This window comes from Meriones unguiculatus, chromosome 11 (genome assembly GCF_030254825.1).
Source record: "Meriones unguiculatus strain TT.TT164.6M chromosome 11, Bangor_MerUng_6.1, whole genome shotgun sequence".
NCBI lineage: Eukaryota > Metazoa > Chordata > Mammalia > Rodentia > Muridae > Meriones > Meriones unguiculatus.
In genome coordinates, this window is record NC_083359.1 from 60,998,523 (window position 1) to 61,019,661 (window position 21,139).

At 39.7% G+C, this 21,139-nt stretch overlaps 1 protein-coding gene across 1 annotated transcript in view; it reads left to right on the forward strand.

Moving 5' to 3' along the window:
- The first annotated feature begins 1,561 nt into the window (after nt 1-1,561).
- Nucleotides 1,562-21,139, forward strand: part of Aspm (assembly factor for spindle microtubules) — a 44,723-nt gene continuing 25,145 nt past the window's right edge. Inside the window, exons 1-16 of the mRNA XM_060364398.1 lie at nt 1,562-1,879; nt 3,369-3,512; nt 3,673-5,119; nt 9,025-9,129; nt 9,363-9,509; nt 10,637-10,882; nt 11,718-11,785; nt 12,859-13,000; nt 13,576-13,706; nt 14,417-14,592; nt 15,913-16,058; nt 16,143-16,228; nt 16,991-17,212; nt 19,576-19,783; nt 19,876-20,018; nt 20,708-20,836. Of these exons, the coding sequence (XP_060220381.1) occupies nt 1,607-1,879; nt 3,369-3,512; nt 3,673-5,119; nt 9,025-9,129; nt 9,363-9,509; nt 10,637-10,882; nt 11,718-11,785; nt 12,859-13,000; nt 13,576-13,706; nt 14,417-14,592; nt 15,913-16,058; nt 16,143-16,228; nt 16,991-17,212; nt 19,576-19,783; nt 19,876-20,018; nt 20,708-20,836 (3,813 nt within the window). The 5' untranslated portion in view covers nt 1,562-1,606. The remainder of the gene's footprint in view (nt 1,880-3,368; nt 3,513-3,672; nt 5,120-9,024; nt 9,130-9,362; nt 9,510-10,636; nt 10,883-11,717; nt 11,786-12,858; nt 13,001-13,575; nt 13,707-14,416; nt 14,593-15,912; nt 16,059-16,142; nt 16,229-16,990; nt 17,213-19,575; nt 19,784-19,875; nt 20,019-20,707; nt 20,837-21,139) is intronic.

Here is a 21,139-nt window from a genome sequence, read left to right on the forward strand (position 1 = left end):
TCAATTTTTAAATGTTTCATATATAAATCCAAGTATTGGGGTGACTGAAGTAGTCACTGCTTTTGAATAATTCTAAAGTGTAGCAAAAGTCTATTAGTGAAATAAGATATCCAATATAATACTAAAAATGGGCACTCAAGTTTCTCTTGCTCATTTCTGCAGCTATTCATTCTGGTTTTTTTGGGGGTGGGGGAGAAATTTTGCTGTAACGTGTTAATGATTACAGGATACTACCCCAACCTAACAGACTATTTTTGTTACAGCCCTCAACATACAATTACTGTTTGATTATCTTAGAGCAGGACACTGTCTACACAAAACAACCCAACAACACACTACCAGTTTTGTTTACATCTCTGTTCAGCCCAGGAAACTTATAAAGCTGATTAATTCTGGATAGGCATATTAGACAAATAGGAATGGTTAACATGAAATCTCTTGGCTTATTTAACTGTTGTGTCGGGTTACATATGGCAATCAGGAGCTTCAAACTTTCTGACCTAGTGGCACAATCCTGGTTAACCACACAAATTAAACTCAAAAAAAAAAAAAAAAAAAACAAACAGAAAAAACATTAACTGCACACTGTGATGTTTGTTGACACAAAATCAAAGCTCTCACCTCAAAAGGGTCTCCCTCGTCTGGTCCCATTTTATGAGAATGTATATTCAGAAGTTAAATATGAATAATCATGGCCAAGGCACACAGATTTAGGTTATCCCAAATTCCATGTTCCAACGTGCTAAACAACTTAATAACTTTTTTATCTTTATTATTTTTTGCGGTATTCAAAGGTACTTTCCAAAGACATAGGTGCAAACATGAAATAGGTGTGTTGAGGCGAAGGGAAACCTGTTTTAGCCTCAGCTTCTGGCGGTACTCATATTTTTAGTTGGTGTTTGTACATTACAGTAATTTAGTGCTGTTTGTACATTACAGTAATTTGCGCAGTGGTCACAATCCTGTTAGGGCACTTTGAAAGGACCTAACCTAGCGAAAGGACGTAGCTATTAAGGGAGCTAACGATGTTCCCCAATATTTGTTTTAGTAGACTTGACCGCTAACATTCTAACCAGTCCACATCATTGACATTCTGATCAGTTATGCAGTCTTGCCTGGTAGCAGTTACAGGTGCCTTTCTTCCCGGGAACTTTTGTTCCCAAGGTGTATGCAGCCGTGGGTTGCACACAGTAATGATGCCCGTTTCTTCATCGTAACATGTTTAAAACATGGAGTGCAATTTCGGTTCTAAGCCACGGGCTTGCTGGGTCGTGGAACCTTGCTGCCTTTTTACTTCCTCCCCGGGTATCAAGTTCAGCCCTGCCAGCATTTAAACAAGGCGCCGCCGCCTCATTGGTCAGGAGCTCTTGCTCACTCATTGGCCTTTCAGTGACGTGCAGCCGCTTTCTGCTCACCCATTGGCGCTCTGGCGAGGTGGTTCCGGGAGCCGCCAATTGGTGGAGGCGAGAGATTTGAACCCAGCCAAAGCGGCAAGCTCTCCGAGTCTGTGAGTCGCTGGCACCCGAGTGCTGCGGTGGTCCTTGGCTTCGGGGAAGGCGGCGGGACCCGGGCGGAGGGCACCCGCCGGCCCGGTACGGCGTCCGCCATGGCGACGCGGCAGGCCGCTTCCAGCCCGGAGGAGGGCGGGCGGCGCCCGCGGGGGGACCCTGCGGCCGGAGCTGCGTCGCCGCCGGTGCTTCTGCTCCGCCACTTCTGCACGGTCCCCTTCCTCTGCTTCGGGGACGTCCGCGTGGGCGCGTCGCGGACGCGGTCTCTGGTGCTGCACAACCCGCACGGAGAGCCTCTGCAGGTGGAGCCGTCGCTGGTGCGCGCCGCCGCCCAGGGCTTCAGCGTCTCACCCAACCGCTGCGAGCTGAAGGTGGGTGCGGGGGCGTGGCCCGTGGCCGGACCCCTTAGCGTGCAGCGGGGAGCGGGGAGAACACCGAGCCGGCCCCCAGGCGTGACCGTGGGGCTTCCGCCCAGACGGACCTGCGAGACGGTGGCACCCCGACACCCCGGCAGCTCCCCGTTCTGATCCCGGGACGCCCCTTTGCACTGTGGAGCTGGGGCTGAACGGGACCCCGGCACGGTGTGAGCTTTACGCGTTGGTCGGGCGTGGGAGCTGGCTGGAGGCGGGGAGGGGAGGAGGGTCAGAGAGGGATTCCTCTGCAAAGGGGAGGCTGGGAGGGAGCGAGACCAGACACCGGGTCAAGTCCGTGTTGATGGTTTGGGCGCTGTTTGGTTGGTGTGAGTACATGGCGAAAGTGAACAGTAACTTGATGGGATGAGGAATCAAAGCGTGCGCACCTGGCGCCGCAGACGCGTTTCCGAAGGGTTCTGTGAACAGACAGGCGTTTTTAATACACTTGTGGCCGGGGAGGCGCTAAGGATGGTACCCATTCTCTGCTTTGAGATTGGGAGAAGTACATCGATGAACGTTTTCCAGTTGCTTCCTCTTGGCCTTTTTAATGTGCATTTTAAATTTCCTATGTTTGTCTAGACTCTGGATTGCATTTCTGTTTCGACAATGAACTGTTTGGCTTAGATAACCGCAGCAGAAACCCAAAAGCATCCTCAGGATAGTCCTCAGTATGCATATGTGATGTGTAGGCACACCTTTGTGTTTTACTTTTTTCTTTGCTGTTGCTGGTGTTTGAAAATGTTTACTTCTGCTTTGATTACTGTGTCCTTTTCACTGGGCTGTGAAAACAATTAGCTGAGGGGTCTGCACAAATTGCCTCCTAATTAGTAAGGAGCTTCTTCGGGGGAGTTAATCTGAGGTTGGCTAGCCTTGTCATCTGGTATCCCCACACTTCAGAAACCTTTGCCTCTCTTTGATGGACAACTGCCTGGATTTCTGTCCATAGAAACTTAGGTAGGACTTAGCTTTTTAAAGATAAGTTCTGGCTTATAGAGGAAAAATTTTGTTATTATTTTTAATCAGCTGTTTTAAAATATGATTTTTACTTTCCAAGAAAAGTTTATCTTTCTCACCTAAACAAGTGTTTTAAACTTGTCAGAGCACACATTTTACCACTAAGCTAGGATCTCAGCCCCCACCAGTACATTTTGAAAGTCACTCAGTTAAAACGACGTGTAGATTATCAGTTCTTTTGCTTTTCTGTAATTAGGTTTCATTATCATTTGTGGTTTTAATTATATTTATAATTTTCTTTTGTTGTGGACTTTTACTGATAGTGGCTTTTTTTTCTTACAACGAACTAGTGTTGGAACATAGGATAGGAAAATGATATTTAACCTTATTAAGGAGTGGTAAGTAACAGTTATCAATCTGTTTGAAGTAGTGCATTTTATTATTATATAATTATATCATCATAGTAATTTAAAATGTATTCTTCTGATTTCAGCCTAAAGAAAAAATTACTGTTTCTGTTACCTGGACACCACTGAAAGAAGGGCGAGTGAGGGAGATTGTGACATTTCTTGTAAATGATTTTCTGAAGCACCAGGCTATATTACTAGGAAATGCAGAAGAGCATAGAAAGAAAAAGGTAATTTGTTTTAATCATTCTGTGACTTACTGGAAGGAAATGTTTGTTATGTAAAAATGACATTGATGAGAGGCATCACCAGACATGTATCACATTGCTTATTTAAAAGGAATAGAGAATGGCTTGCAACTTCTCTAGTGTATTTTATTTGTTTTTACAGAGAAGTCTTTGGAATACCAATAAGAAGATTCTGGCCTCTTCAAGACATACTAAAAGGACTTCCAAAAACCAAAATTTTAATGAATCATTTATTATTTCACAAAAAGTTGACAGAATTAGGAGCCCACTGCAGGCTTGTGAAAATCTGACTATGAGTGAATGCTGTTCTCCAACAGAAAACAATTCTTTATCCCTTGAAGAAAACAAAATACCCACTTCTTCTATTAGCCCTGTTAAAGAATGCCAGAGTGACACTACTTGCTTGCCACAGTTTTTCTCCAGGTCTACTGCCTATTCATCTCTTCATGCATCTGAAAATGCACAACATTTAAAAGTACAAGATGCCAGTGTTTCAAAAGATTTTAATTTTAATGAGGAAGTCACAAATGAGACTTTTTTAAATCCTGTTGGTGACCAAAGTGAAGGGGAGAGTAAATTTACTCTTGCCCCAAGCTGTTCTTCACCTTTGAATGTTACACATAGCCAAATAAATTTTCTAAGTCCAGATTCTTTTATAAAAAACAGCTGTACATCTGATAACGGCCTAGGATTAAAAAGAAATGTCTCGTCAGATACATTTAGGACCGATCACTCAGACTCTCTGTGTTTGGAATCCCAAACTGTACATAAAGTTTATCAAACAATCTTAAGCCCAGATTCTTTTTTAAATGATAATTATGGACTTAAAAAAGGTCTAAAATCAGAATCAGTCAATCCCATTTCACCTCCAACACAATTTGTAAAGGATAACATGGTATGTGTAGGTCAGCAAACATGTAAGTTAGCAGCAGTATCAAGTAAATCTCATCAGGATTGGAGAATAAATGAAGGGTTGGCATATAACTCAGAGTGTCAACATTTAGAAACTCCCAAAGTCAGTTTTGAAAAACAAAGCCCTATAGAAATGAAGTCACATAACCATGGTTTTACAAAACAAAATTCCAATATTTCTGAGTTTCAAGATGCTTCTCTGTGTAACCAGAGTGAACAACCGAAGAGACGCCCAATTCTTTCAGCCACTGTTACCAAGAGGAAGCCCACTAATGCCAGAAAACAGCTACCTGAGATTGATAAACCAAACACAAAAAGATGCCTTAAGGATATAGTAGGTGAATGTGGAAAAGAAATGGGTGACTCAGAAGAGAAAGGCTTTCATTCTTATCTTCCAGTTGTGAAGCCAGTAATGAGTAAACGTCAGAGTTCTAAGAATGAGGTAACACCCTCAACCATACTTTCCTCTGCTCCTAAAAGAAAGAGCAGTGGAACTATGGAAGACACAAGTGGAAAGCTGGCTGTTACAGAACATGCAGAGGTGTGTGAAATTAAACGAATCCATTTTTCTCCTCTCAAATCTACACTATCAACTATTGCAAGAACCAAAAGGAAAGAAGCACTTGCCCCAAGGCGTATTAGCAGCTCAGAGAAGTCAAGCCTGAGGAAGAAAACTGGTAAGTTGTCTATAACATCTTCAGTGAAAGTGTAGTTGAAGAATATATCCTCTCTTGCTTTGGTGAGTTTCCTGAATTAGAAAATCTGCTCATGATGGGCCTGTATTCATTGGTGCTTTTAGCAGTTTGTTGATAGAAAAACAAGACATTTGTGGTGCTCAGAAATAATTATAATCCTGCCCAGTTTAAGTTTGATATTTTGTACATGAATTTTTGCCTTAAATTTGAACCTCAAAAATATTGCATCCAAATGGCCTTGGGCCTCCTGGTGGGATCTTGTTTTATCTGCTTTTCAGTTTCCAAAGTATTTTTTCTCTTTTCTTCAACAAACAAATGGAAAACAACAACAAACAGCTGGAAACTCATTTTTCAGACTGTTCATTCCTATTTCTCCTTGGTGCAGTGAATAATTATTCTGAAAATGAACTTGTCTCATGTTACTTTTTCCAATGACTAATCTGAAAAATTCAAAATTCTTGTAGAAGAATCTTGTAGTAACCTGGCCTTTTAGTTCCAGCGTCTGTGGGTTCTGTTCTACTAAAAGCTTCTCAGGTACAGGTTGACATCATCTCTTATTCCAGCTTTTTTTTTTTTTTAATCAAACTCCACCATTTTTACACTTTTCTAACACTCAAAATTCACCATTGTTTTCATCTTCCCACCTGAAATTTCTATCCTTTATTTAGCTTGAATTTCTTAATTCTCAGAATCACTTTATTTACCTGCCTTCCTACCCTATCCTTCCCAGATAGATTCTAACAAACAAACACCTCACCTTTGTTTAAGCTAATCTCGCTTGTCTACTCTATGCCTGAACATTACCTGTGGGTCTTCATGACTTCTAACTGCTATTAAGTCCCTATTCATTTTTCAGCCTGAATTTTTCTGGCTGGAAATATTGATATTCCATGTTGTTATAAGTTACATTGTCCCTGTCTGTCCTTCCGAAGCCCTCTTTCCTCCCACCATGTCAGATTACAGTAGCTACTGTTTACTAAGCAGTTGTGTGTCAGACTCAGTTGTATGTGCTTTACCACGGCCTCCCTTCGTAGTGATAATGTTCTCATGACGTTGATGTTGGCTTTCCCTGTAGTTCAGTTTTACAGATGAGAAGGTAGGTGCATTGAGAAGTTGGGTGGTTCTCCCAGAGGTCACAGAGTCAGCGGTGGGGTTGTGGACCTCCCGCATTGCGGTGCTGTGAACCTCTTTTCATTACAGAAACAGAAGTACAGATGTTCCTCTCGCTAGGCTAGTTATCAGTTACTTTTCTGTTTGTGAGAAAATACCATGAGAAATGCAGCTTAGAAGCAAGAGTTTATCTAGGCTTAGGATTTAAGAGAGACAGTTCATAATGGCCCGGAAGATATGGTAGCAGTCAGCTGGCGGAGGGAGCAGAGAGGTTACTTATTTAACGGCAAATATAAAACAAAGAGAAGGCATGAACTGAAAGTGGGGCAAGGGCATAAACCCATGGCCTGCCCCCATAATGTGCTTCCTTGGGTGAGTCTGCACCTTCTAAAGATTCCAGGACCTCCCCAAACAATACCAACTGGGGATCAAGTGTTAAAATACATGAGCCTATGCAGAATAGTTTTTATTCAGACCACCAGATGGCCTGTGTCCCTGGAAACCTATGATCACTGACTTAACATGCCTGTACAGTACTCAAAATTGATGGAGGTTCATCCAGTAAATAGGGGAGGAACTAGAAATTGTCAGTACATGCACCTTTCAGAACATACCCTTTAATCCAAGTATAGCCCATAGGCAGAAAAATATATGAAGACATACATAACTCAGAATATCATTTCTTCAACAGAAAAAAAAAACTGTACAAATAAGTACGTAACTCAGAGAATATTGATTCTTTTAGGTTTTGCATAAGAGAAGCAGGAGACTGAAGCACAGCCTGCAGGGGTATGGCCAATGGCATCCAAATTGTAAATATAGTTGCTGCTTCTGAAATCACCTTGAATCATCTGTTTGCAAACTATTTAAAATTTTGAACCTCTCTCTCCCTGGAATATTTTTTGTTACTGTCACTAGTCTTCTTGCCTTCCTACAATCCTGGCTGTTGTCCCCTTGTAGGTGTTCTGGAAGCTTCTGATAAGAATACTTTTCATTTTCCTTTTATACCCTCATCACATGGCGTAGTTCTGAATGCCAGCTGTGCGAGTTCCTCCTCCTGTGCATGGTTGTCAGCATGGGCTCCTAATATGTAATCCTATAGTCAATATGTCATTTCAAGTTGACTCTAGCAGTGTCCTTCACTTGCTTTATAAAAGCCAAATCCTTCTTACTTATTAAGACCTCGGTGAATAAGGATGAATAAGGTGAATAAGGATGCGAAATTTGTCATTATTTGGGACAGACACCTTGGAATTGTCCTTAACTATGGTTCTCTCCCATCCTTTCTATGTAAATTCCAAAACAGCTCTGATTCTAAATATTTATATTTGAAAATGTTCCTAGAAGCAAATTCATTAGGCAGCGGAATTAACAGAAGTTCAGCTTTTAAAATTCAAAGTGAGAACGTGAATTGCTTAGAAACCAACAAATCTTAGTAAGATACATAGAGTAAGAAGACTAAACTATCATAACTACTCTCCTGCAGAATCAAAGGCCGTCAGGGTAGGTAAACGGAGAACACACAGTGGCCACCCTTAAATGATGCCATGAGGAACAGCAGGAAATCACTTTGCTTTCTTTTGTAGGAAGTTGTACCATTTATGACTATTTGCATTGGCACATCAAAACTTGGAGGCTACTACGCAGTTCTAGCACATTTTCAAATATAAATAAGTTGCACATGCCTGTTAGTGAAATCACACTGCTTCACTGTTTCATAGAGATACGCTCTAAACAAACATGTTTTTTTAAGGAAATATCCAATTTGACCTTCTACAAATTCATGAATATATACACAAATGGGCGTGAAATTTGGTTGTTCAAACCTGTTTATTTGAAGTAGTACCCACTAAGGCCTCTCTGCTAGATTTAGAGAGAGTTACAAATGTTTTGATTTTACAAGCTTGTGCAACTTTGACTACAAAATTGCTCTAAGCTCCAGTATACTAATTATATAAATCATGGATAATTATAATACTCTGATTTATTGTCATAATCTATCATGATAATTGTGTAAGACTTTGAATTTAATATTTCATAGTTGTGAACACAATATATTTAAATATTAGTCGCCGCTGTTATTAGTATTGTGGAACTCTCCCTTTTTGCAGTTCCTCACATGTAATCCTAATTTCATCCTTACTGCTTCTTCCTTGGTGGGCCGTATTCCTTAAAGGAATCTTGTTGAGTTCCTCCTCAGAAGGGCTTTCTGAAGCCCTTTGGTACTGATAAACGCTGACAACTGCCTAAGGACTGGAGTCATGTGGCCCAGGGCTGCAATGTCTTGTATGCAGTGTGGTCGGGAATTATGCACGTACTACGCTGAGCTTCCATCAGGATGGCAGCTTCTGTAGCTCACTAAGTGTTTGCAGGCTGTACTTGCAGTTGTTGTTCTTTAAGTAAACGAGGATGAGTGTTTTGCCCTCCGTATGTGTCTGGATGATGTGCGTGCCTAGTACCTATAGAAGCTAGAGAGGTCATTGGATCCCTGGGAGCTGGAGTTACAGTGGTTGAGAGCCACCTTGTGGGATCTGAGAATTGAACCTGGGTCCTCTGGAAGAGCAGCAAGGGCTCTAGCCACAGCCTCATCTCTCCAGCCCCCAGCTGTTGGCTGGTTGATTTCTGAAGTTCATATATTAACACCTGGAACATAGTCATTATTAATTATCTCTTAAATGAATATGATTATGAAGAACCCAAATTTAATTTTCAAATATGTTACCTATTTGGAGAATTAATTTTATTTTTTTAATTTTGTGTTTTCTATGTTATTTTAGATTCATTAGTTTTAAAAACGCCTCTTTCTAAAACAAAGAAAAGGACACGACCTGTTGTTGGAGTAGCACAGTCTCATCTGACCTTTATAAAACCATTAAAAGCAGGCAAGTGCTCATTGTATTTATCAAGCAATGGGATAACGGGAATAATGCATTTAGCCTTTGCTTTGACCATATATCACACTTCACAAGGTTACAGTTCTCGCCAGCAAGTAGTGAAAGCAAATATTGTTCGGTGTTTTAAAAATGATTTTGCTAAAGTACAAAAGTCCTCTTGGTCTCTTTTGAATAATTATTTAAAGGAAAATTTCTGATGCATTAATTAATTATATCCTTAGCTATTCCTAGACACCCAATGCCATTTGCTGCAAAGAACATGTTTTATGATGAACGCTGGAAGGAAAAGCAGGAGCAGGGCTTTACCTGGTGGCTCAATTATGTATTAACGCCTGACGACTTCAATGTGAAAACAAGTGTTTCTGAAGGTAAGCGTCCTCGAGTTACAAGTGCTGTGTTGTGCTCACTCATGTTTTACTAGCTCATTGTCCTAGTTAAGGAGTATTCTGGAAAGTTATAATGAGGAACCTGGAAGCCGATTTGTGAGACGTTTAAAAACATTCTAGTGTTTATTTTGCAGGGAGAAATGGGTGTGGACAGGGTAGAAAGAGTTGGAGGAATCTCTTCTGGAGATGGAAACTTGAGTGTTGCCCTGGCATAGAAATTGCAGGGGCAGTGTCAGGCTGAGAGGATAACCCATTAAGCTACCGTAGGCCTCCTTGTAAAGTGGTGGTTGCCTTACTGTGGTTGCACACAATATTGCTGCGCGTTTCTCAGACAGACGTGGGATGTCTGCATTAAAGGAGTCTTTGAATTGTATTTCTGCCATTATGCTTCTTTTTCATCAAAAGGAAGTATAGCCAAATTTTGAGTGCTTTTTTTTCTTCCTTTTTTTTCCTTAAGATAAAATGTGTTTTATAGAACCCCAGATACGGGAGGAGAGACAGCTGAATTGGCAAAGCGCTTGCTATGAAAACATGAGAACTTGGGTTCAGTTCCCGGAAGCCACACAAAAAGCAGCCAGGAACATTGCTGGGCCCTTGAAGACAGGCAGATCCCTGGGGCTCAGTTGTGTGCTAACTCAGCCTACTTGGTCAGTTCCAGGCCAGTGGGAGACCATCTCAAAAACAGTGACGAAGGCAGAGTGCACCTGAGGAGTGACACCCTGGATTCTCTTCTTGCCACCAACATCTGTACACACGTGCTCACACACATACATATAATAAGCACATGCATAAAATTCAAGTTAAATTGTATTTCTTAGAAGCTTAACTTTTATTCCTAGAGATCTGAAAACAGAGAAACGTGTTGGGAGGCCATCTGACTAGTCTTGAGTTAACAGCTAGTGTTTGATGTTCTGTGTGAGGTTAATGAGGAGAGGTTGCCATGGTGGCATCAAAGTGGCCTAGGGAACAGTGAGACCTGTCGGAGGGGAGCACTCAGAGGGGAGCACTCAGGGTGCTTTTTAAGCGTCTCATCTGTATCCGGTTGCTGGGTTTAGCAAGGTGTAGAGATGATATGTAATCAGATGCACTGTCCTCTCGTTTTTATCCAGTGAACACTGCCACCCTTGTTCTGGGAGTGGAGAACCAACATAAAATAAGTGTCCCAAAAGCCCCTACAAAAGATGAAGCGTCTCTCCGAGCTTACACAGCCAGCTGCAGGCTGAACAGACTACGTCGTACAGCTTGCTCCTTGTTTACATCTGAAAAAATGGTTAAAGCTATTAAAAAACTTGAAATTGAAATTGAACTTGGGCGGTTAATTGTTCGGAAAGATAGACACCTCTGGAAAGATATTGGTAAGATTATAGAACTCTCAAGAGTCGTTCTTTAAAAATAGTGTGAAGATTTTGTGTTACTTTTTCGTGAGTTTTAGTCAAGGGTAATTGACAAAAATATACATATGTAAATGTGATACAGTTCCAGCTTGTGCAGTGAATAATGGTATAGCTAAGTAACATCCACAGTTACCTTATTGTGTATGAATGTCTGTGTGTCTGTTGTGTGTGTGAAGGATGTATAATATCAACTCATGAATTTTCAGCTCTGCAGTATAGTTTTCCTGACGCTGTCAACCACCATTCTTTGCTGTGATCGCAATAATTTTAGATGACACATGCAGGTGATATTGTATAGAATTTGTCTGTTTCCTTGGCTTATTTTACTTAATGTCCTTCACATCTTTAGAAAATGGCAAGATTTACCTTTCTTGAGGATAGATTAATATGCCTCTGCTGTTTATGTCTCTGTGTGTATCTGTGTCTATCTGTCTGTCTGTGCTTCAGGGTGGCTTTGTCTGTACTTGGATGAAACAAGTACTTGTTTTGTCTATTCATCTGCCATAGGCTCTGAGACTGGTTGCCTGTGTTGGCTGTCAGGAATGTTGGTGCAACAAACGTGTATTTACCTTATTCAGGTGGCTTTTTTAGTTTCTTCCTGTACATCCATCTCCATGAGATACTGGTTTGATTACAAATATAATTGTAATCATATCTTTAGGAAATATAATTCATTGTGTCTGTTTTGTACTGTAGATGTTTATTTATTAATTATAATTGATATTTATAGATATTCTGTGTAGAGATTTATTTACTGTCTCTTTTTAGTGATCCACACTTTTAACCTATGTTTCAGGACAACGCCAAAAAGTCCTGAATTGGCTCTTGTCATATAATCCTTTGTGGCTTCGAATTGGCCTGGAGGTAAGTTTTCAGGTTTGGAAACACCTCATTTAAAAAATTATATGCTTTCAGTAGAACACACTCTTTTATAAACTGGGGTCTTTGCTTAGGATAGTTAAGTCAGTTAATTGAATTGATTCATCATCCTCCATAAAATATAAGACCAGTTAACAAATACTACTGGGTGAGTAAATCCTGCCCTTATAAGTTATTAGCGTACTGTTTCAAAGTCATTTGCTTATGAATTCTATATGAAGTTTTTGACTTTATTATCAACAATTATTATTTCTAGGTTTTTTTTGTTCTTTTTTTTTTTTTTTTTTTTACTTCTTTATTGAAAGTGGATTCTCTTCCTATGCAGTATATCTCTGTTACAGTTTCTCCTTTCTCTTCCCTTTACTCTTCCCATTTCCACCCTTCCTCTCCTCCAATCTAGATTTATTTACTTGCTGTCTCTAATTAGAAAAGAACAGGCTTCTTACAGGTAACAAATCATAACAATAATATAATATATTAAGATAAGACAAAAATAATCACATTGAAGTTGGACAAGGTGAACCAACAAAGGGAAAAGAGCCCAAGAACAGGCTAAAGAATCAGAGATCCATTGGTTCCCACACTGAGGAGTCTCATAAGAATACTAAAGTGAAAGCTATAGTATATGCACAGGACCTGATACAGACTCATGCAGGCCCTGTGCTTGGTGCTTCAGTCTCTTGAATTCATATGAGGTTTGCTCAGCTGATTTAGAGGGCCTTGTTCTAGTGACAAAGCAGCAGAGTATAGATTGGTTACATTTGAGTAATGTGCCTATACCTTGAGAGAGAAAAATTGAAATGTAAAAGGGTTTTCTCAGAATATGAGTAAGCTTGTCTTTCTGCATTTTGTCTTTCTAAATTTTGAATTTATTAGACACAGTAGACATGCTCACAGGTTATACACACAGTCAAAGGACATTATTTAGTAGCCATGTCACTTTTATACTGCTTTTTGTTCCTTAAAAGACAGCAGTTTGCTGTCCTCCCATAGCTTCCTCCTCCTCCTCCTTATGGTTGGTGTAACCCTGGCCTTGCTTTGCCTTCTTCTCTTTGCAGACAGTTTATGGAGAACTTATCCCTTTGGCAGACAACAGTGATGTCACAGGGCTGGCCATGTTCATTCTGAATCGCTTACTTTGGAATCCTGATATAGCAGCTGAATACAGACACCCCACTGTCCCCCTCCTGTTTCGAGATGGTGAGTATCTCTGCACACTGTGTAAGATGGCTTCTTGTCGTCCCTGTTACTTTAGATTTTACTAAAATCAATTTAAATAGGTCTCTGTTTTGACTAGCTTTTCTTTTTTTACCCTCAATGTTCCCCCCTCCATTGCTATTTATTCTTGTGATCTGCACGCATCCTCTCACCCCTGTACGCTGTAAGTCCTGTGTGGACTCATATTTGTCTTAGTTTGCTGCTAACTATGCAGCACCTAGGATGATTCATTAAGTATCTGCTGAATGACACAAGCTAAATGTCATTGCTGTCACTGTGTTGTTTCTTCCATGGATTGGACATATTAAATGGTACACTAATTATTTGTTAATTCTTATTTAACAAATAACAATTACTTGTTATATATTTGTTAGATATCCTTTTATTTTATAGAATATTTTAAGATAATTATTTGTTAGATTCATACTTGTAAATTACTAAGAAAAAGTACATGGTGATTTAGGTGTACTTGCTACTAGACTTGCTAAATTATTATGATCATTGCCTTTCACAGATAAACTTACTTTTGTTTTGTTTTGTTCTGTTTGTACTTTAAGGTCACGAAGCAGCTTTGTCTAAGTTCACACTGAAAAAATTACTGTTGTTGGTCTGTTTCCTTGACCATGCTAAACTTTCCAGACTTATTGATCATGATCCTTGTCTGTTTTGTAAAGATGCTGACTTTAAGGTATCATTTCCATTTCCTATCTCATATTTTCCTTTCAGTACTTTTTCTTGCTTTGGTGGCATGTTTTCAATTATAAAACACCTCTATGTTCTAGTGAACATATTCCGAAGTGGAGTAGGAATGAGAGTTTATGTAGTGACTCCTTCTTTATTCCTTTTTCCTGGTAGGACTCGATTTATCCATGAGTATGTGTCTCATTTTTCTCTTTTTTGTTTTGTTTTGTTTTTCGAGACAGGGTTTCTCTCTGTAGTGCTAGCTATCCTGGAATCACTGTGTAAACCCAGGCTGGCCTTGAACTCACAAAGATCTGCCTGTCTCTGCCTCCCAAATGCTGGGATTAAAGGTATGAGCTACCATCTCCCGGCTTTCATTTTTGTCTTAAGTCATATCCTTTGACTTAAAATGCCCGGTGTTAGTTGAATGATAGTTTCCCATTCATTTTTACTCTTAATTTTGACTTGAAAAATGAACTAGGCTGTGCTGCTACAGAATTAATTTGAGAGGAAATTTTCTTTTTTATTTTAAGTCATAAGTTATCAAATTAGCTTCTGTATTTAATTTGAACAATTTTCCACAAGGTCTTAAATTAGAAATGTGAATTTATAGTCAGATTCTTTATAATTCTGATATTATTTCTATAAGCACAGAATGGTTTTTATCAGAAATAAAGTGTATAATATTGAAATATTATACTTGCTTCCTGTTTGTAGGCTAGTAAAGAACTTCTTCTAGCCTTTTCACGAGATTTCCTAAGTGGTGAAGGCGACCTTTCTCGTCACCTTAGCTTATTGGGATTACCTGTGAGCCATGTTCAGACCCCTCTTGATGAATTTGATTTTGCTGTTACGAACCTTGCTGTGGACCTGCAATGTGGGGTGCGCCTTGTGTAAGTATAATTTAAAGATTTACTTGATGGGATAGGAGAGCAACAGAACATATATATATATATATATATATATATATATATATATATATATATATATATATCTGGGCCCAGGGGTCTTTTCTGAGACTGATACTCCAACCAAGGACCAGGCATGGAGATAGCCTAGAACCCCTGCACAGATGTAGCCCATGGCAGCAAAATTTCCAAGTGGGTACCCTAGTAAGGGGAACAGGCACTGTCTCTGGCATGAACTCAGTGGCTGGCTCTTTGATCACTTCCCCCTAAGGGGGGACCAGCCTTACCAGGATACAGAGGAGGACAATGTAGCCAGTCCTGATGAGACCTGATAGGCTAGGGTCAGATGGATGGGGAAGAGGACCTCCTCTATCAGTGGACTAGGGAGGGAGGACAGATTGGAAGGGGATGAGCGAGGGAGCTACAGCTGGGATACAAAGTGAATAATTTGTAATAAATAAAAAATAAGAAAAAAACATCATTTTCTGTATTAATACTTAAATATTTTACAATACAATAAATTCAAATTTTTAAAAATGTTTAGTTTTCTCTTTGAGAAAAAGGATGTATCAGTCATGCCACACATCCTTATGCTCTCTGCTGTTATGGGAGTAGGGTCTATGAATGGGAACTCCTATTGTCTCAGAAGAGGAGTCACAAAGAACATTAAACCGATGTGACTTCTTGAGTACTTAATACTGCAATGTTCATAAATTCCTTATCTCTGCAGGCTGGTTTTAATAGTATTCGTCTATTATAAATTGGATTTCAAATTCTGATATATTTCTTTTAGGTAGGTAGTGATCTTCTATGGCTTGGAAACTGATAGAACATTTCAGCTTTCACCTTTCACCGTCTGTCATTACTTGCTAATTATGTGACTGAGTTTACTAACTTCTCTAAGCCTTGGTTTCTTCTGTAAAAAAAAAAAAGAGCAGTTAATGCCTTATTATGGAGTTTACTTGATGACTAAGAGAAACAAGTATTAGCTTGTTGTATACAAATGCCCAACATTTTCCTCCCAAACTCCTTCCTTCTTCATTATCTTCTGTTTTCCTGTTTGTTCTTATTTGTATGTGTCTTGTGTTTTTCTTTCTTATGTATTTCTAGACCTCAAACCTCCAGACTTAAAATGAAAAATAATTCTGTTTGCTAACTTAAACAATGGAAACTTGAAGAGTTCCTGGGAGTCATTTTGTCTTTAATGTGTTTATAGTCTTGTGACTTTTATGGGTAATAGCTTTAATGAACTTTTTCTTGGACACTTTTATGTAGAAGTTTCATCAAAAATTTCTTTTCTGCTAGGCGAGCCATGGAACTTTTGACACAGAACTGGAGTTTATCCGAGAAACTTAGGATTCCTGCAATAAGTCGAGTTCAGAAGATGCACAATGTTGATATTGTTCTTCAGGTCCTCAAATCCCGAGGAGTTCAACTGACTGATGAACATGGTATAAACAGAATAGGAGTAAAACTACCTTGCCGAACTTTAGCGTGAGCATGTATTGTGCTAACGGAATGCCTTTCACTTGTAGGAAACACTATCTTGTCTAAGGACATTGTGGACAGGCACAGAGAGAAAACACTGGGGCTGCTTTGGAAAATAGCATTTGCTTTTCAGGTACTGTATCTTTAGCTTACCTTTTTAAAGTCAAATTTGAATGCTGTTTACTAAAATAATTTTCAATCAAAAAAAGACCAGCAATAGTCACTACCACTTTCTGATCTCTAATCTGTCCTAGGTCCTCTGATGATTGCTTTATGTTTTCTTATCTTTTATGCTACCAAAAAGTAAATGTAGCTTCCTCCCTCAGAAAAGAACTTAAGCTGAAGTTTCTAAGAAGAACCCAGGCTTAATGCAGACCCAAATTCTATATTTTTAACCATTACACATTTTGTATCATTTATATGTCCCACTATTTGCCATTAAACAGTATAATTTTTGTGCTAAAATACACATTTTAGTTAGTTTTTGTTGGATTAAAAAAATCCTGTGTGTGTGTGTGTTTGTGGTGTATACATTTTTCTGTGTGTGAAGAGGCAAGAAGTCAATGGTGGGCTCTTTTCTTAGTTGCTGTCCACTTTATTTTTTGACACAAGATGATTTATTGAATTTACTGCTCACAGGCTGTCCGCAAGTCCCCAGGATCCTTTTGTTTCTGTTCACCTAGAATTGGGATCACAGATATGTGCAGCCACGTCTGGTTTAGACATGGATGTGAAATCTGTGCTTAGGTCTTCTTAAGTGTGTAGTAGGCCCTTTATGTCCCCATCAAGACTCCTGCCCCTTTTGTTAACATTTCTGATTTTTGAAGTTTCTGTGGCTAAAAATGAAATAGGAAAAACACGTAAACATGTATTTAACTTTTTTTGTGCTTTTCAGGTGGATATTTCCCTTAATTTAGACCAATTAAAGGAAGAAATTGACTTTCTAAAACGTACGCGCAGTGTAAAGGCAGCAATAGCTGCACTGACATCCCATTCTCAAGCTGTTGCTAATAAGCAAAAAGACAAAAGGAACAGTGGGTCCTTTGAACACTATGGTAACAATGTGAAGCTATTGATGGATTGGGTAAATGCCGTTTGTGCCTTCTATAATATAAAGGTTAGTCTTTTTGTCTTTTTTTAAAAGGCCATTTTAAACCTTAGCTAAAGTAGAAATGTAAAATTTTTTATTCCTTAAATATTTAGCATGTTTGTATACACACACATACTCTGCACATCCATTTTTAGCAGTTTCTCAACAGAATGATTATTATCTCATAGTCTGTATAACCTGTTATACAGCCTATAACCAGCTGAACAGTGCAATAATTTCTTTTATCACCAAGGAATATAAAAACCTTGAGAAAAGACAAATGTTGCGTGTCTTCTCTCCTATAATAACTGTAGATTTAAATGTGTATGTATGGGAATATATTCATAAATATACGCATGGATATAAAGACATGTATTTGACACTAATCAGAAGGGGGCTGTGGAAAGGGAGTGATACAGTGATAGGGAGGGGGAATGATTGACTAGGCTTATAATGTGTGACATTTTGTCCACAAAATTAAAGAGTAATTTTAATGGCAGATGCTACATAGAATTGGATATGGAAATTCTGACCTTACTATACAGTAATAACCAAAGAAACATCATGTAGAACAGAATAACAGGCCTTGATGGAGTCTTTATAATAATTTGTTGATAACTTTCTATATGGCATGTTGTAGGTGACAATATTTACTCTTGGTTTATCTTTTATTAACACTTCTGTGAATCCTAAACAGCTGTATAACCAAATCACCAAACAGAGACTATGATTTATTTAATTAACCTAGAACACAATGCTGGGCAACAGTTACTCCATCCTAAATCTCCAAGCCCTCATAGTTTCCTAACATTTAGATTTCCCACATTATGCTTGATTTTATTGATATATCAGTTCCAGTCCATCTCTCCACGTCGTTGCAAGATCTCTCTCTCTCTCTCTCTCTCTCTCTCAGCTCTGCTCTCCCAGCTCTTGTCTGCCCCTCTCTCCTCCTCTGCCTCCCACCTTCCTGTCCTCTGGCTCCTCCCTCTCTTCCTGCTTCCTTTCTATTGCTCAACATTGTGGCTAGTTGCTTTATTTTGGCATGTTTACACAAAGCTGAGACAGGTAACACTTAGAATACATATCACAATGAAATGTCCGGAGGATTAAAACCATAGAGTAGGGGAGAGAAATCAGCATTTGAATGAACAAGGGTAAGATGTATACATTTCAAAAGAATATTATACTAACAATGGTATGTACTTTTAAGTATAAATATTTTCCCACATACATATAACCTCCTTGATAAGGAATATTAAATAGATTAGTACAGATTGCATGTTACTAGGGATATGGTGAATTGTTGCACCTCAAAGACATTGTTGCTGGAAACATTGTTAGCCGTATTGGTGGTCTTCTATGTTTTAATCAGATCCTTCAGTCTCAAAGATGTGACAATCATTACTTGTCGATTCAGTGAGTAGCTGGAAGCTTATTTCTGTTTCTGAGGTCAATAGTGGCAGCTTGTCTGATGTTCACTGCAAATGCTGAAGCTGAAGGGTGACACTCTGCCTTCTTTCATCCATTCTTGCCATACCTTCCATGGTCTATATGTTTTTCATATTTTCTGCTTCTCTTTTCTTTTCTTTTTGTTGTCGTTTAAAATCATCCTCAAATGTAGTACTGAACTTAAGGGAAGCCTGTTGTGTTTCAGGTTAACTGCTTGTTAAAGGGGCTTCATTTTGCCATCTGTCCAAGTGCTGTTGGCCATGAGCATAATGTCACTTCATCCCTAAAACAAATAAACCATGCTCTTGGTTGATGAAAATGTTGAAACTTAACCCATTAAGAGATGGGTGCTTTTTTTTTTTTTAATTTGATATACATGAATGATGAGGATTGGCTATAATTCAGAGTTTTCCGAAGACTGCCGTATACATTACTGTGCACCTGGCTGTTTAACCTACAGCTTTACGTTTTTCAACAGTTGTAGAGGCCAGAAGTCTAGAAGGTGTTGGCTAGCCCTTAGTCTCATTAAGGGCCATTCTTCCATGCCCTTCTTTTGTGTTCTGGTGCAGGGCAGCAATCCTGTTGGCTCTTTGGCTTTAAGCTGCATTAGTTCAGTGTTTGCCTTTGCCATCACATAGTATTCTGGGTTTCTAACCGTATCTCTGTTTTAAAAAGAAAGTCATGTTCTGAGGTTCTGGGAAGCGTAGTCCTATTTTAGAGCTGCTAACCAAGCAAGGACAGTATATTGGTATCTATAAGGATAGTGTATTCAAGCCCTACCTCTGTATTTAGGAACTAAGAATTTGATTATAGCTATGTTGTTGATGCTGTCTGCATTAGCAGCTAGTATACATTTAGCTTTTATGAGGAAAGAAAAGACTAAAACATGCTTATGTTAGTATCTGAGAAGAACTGATTGCTTCTCTGATGTTTGCACCCAGGTGGAGAATTTTACAGTGTCTTTCTCAGATGGCCGTGTGCTGTGCTATCTGATCCACCATTACCACCCGTGCTATGTGCCTATCGATGCTATATGCCAGCGCACCACTCAGTCCGTGCCCTGCGCACAGACCGGTTCAGTGGTGTTGAACTCTTCATCCGAATCTGAAGGAAGCTGTCTGAATCTGTCTCTTGAAGCACTGGATCATGGTTAGTCCCTTTGGTTTAATTAAGTCTTCTGCTTCTTTGTCATGTCTGAGTTTTGGCTACAGTCATCTCTTTGTCACTTGTATATGTAATAGAAAACACTCCAGACGTATACAAAGAGCTTCTAGAAAATGAAAAGAAAAATTTTCACGTGGTGAGATCTGCAGCTAGAGATCTTGGAGGAATACCTGCTATGATTCACCGTTCAGACATGTCAAATACAATTCCAGACGAAAAGGTCAGAGAATGATTTCCTCATAATCACTGTTTTGTTTTCTTTTATATTTTGGGACAGGGTTTGTCTGTGTAGTCCTGGCTGTCCTGGAATTTGCTCTGTAGACCAGGGTGGCTTTGAACTCAGAGGTCAGCCTACCTCTGCCTCCTGCAGGCTGGAATTAAAAGGCATGGGCCACAACACCTGGCTACTATCGCTTTTTTTTTTTTTTTTTTCAGAAAATATTTATTGATTTTTTATTATTATTATTACTATTTATTCACTTTGTATCCCTGCTGCAGTCCCTCCCTCATCAAATCCCAATCCTACCCATCCTCCCTCTTCACCCCCTATGCCCTTTCCCTAGTCCCCTGATAGGGGAGGACCTCCTCCTCTTCTATCTGACCCTAGCCTATCAGGTCTCATCAGGACTGGCTGCATCATCTTTCTCTATGGCTGGCAAGGCTGCACCTCCCAGGGGGAGGTGAGCAAAGAGCCAGCCACTGAGTTCATGTCAGAGACAGACCCTGTACCCCTTACTAGTGAGCCCACGTGGAATCTGAGCAGCCAATGGGCTTGCTTTGAACAGGTGGTCTATGTCCTCTCCATGCATGGTCCTTGGTTGAAGTATTGGTCTTACTGCGGCTGAGAGGATGATAGTAACTCATGATTCCCTCCTGACTCTCTGCTTTCCTCTTTTGTGTTCTCCTTAGGTGGTTATTACCTACTTGTCATTTCTTTGTGCAAGGCTTCTGGATCTCCGTAAAGAAATAAGAGCTGCCCGACTTATCCAGGCAACATGGAGAAAATATAAACTAAAGAGAGACCTGAAACACCATCAGGTAATTGTGGAAAATGAGAACAGTATTTCACAGGATCCCAGTGAATGTTCACAAATAGATGTGGTTGAGATAACATTATTAATGACACGTAGTTTGGGGATGCAGAGGTATCAATATAGTACACTGGTGTATCGTCCATCCTCTTTCTGCCCGCCACATACCCTGCTCTAGGCCGCAGGTAACTTCTTGTGGACTTGTGAAGAATAAACTAGGAGTACTTGCCTCACCTCTCTCTTCCACTGCAGTCTACCCTGTCTGCAGAGATCGCTCTCTCAGTGTCTCAGTCGCGCTTTGAGTCGCTGT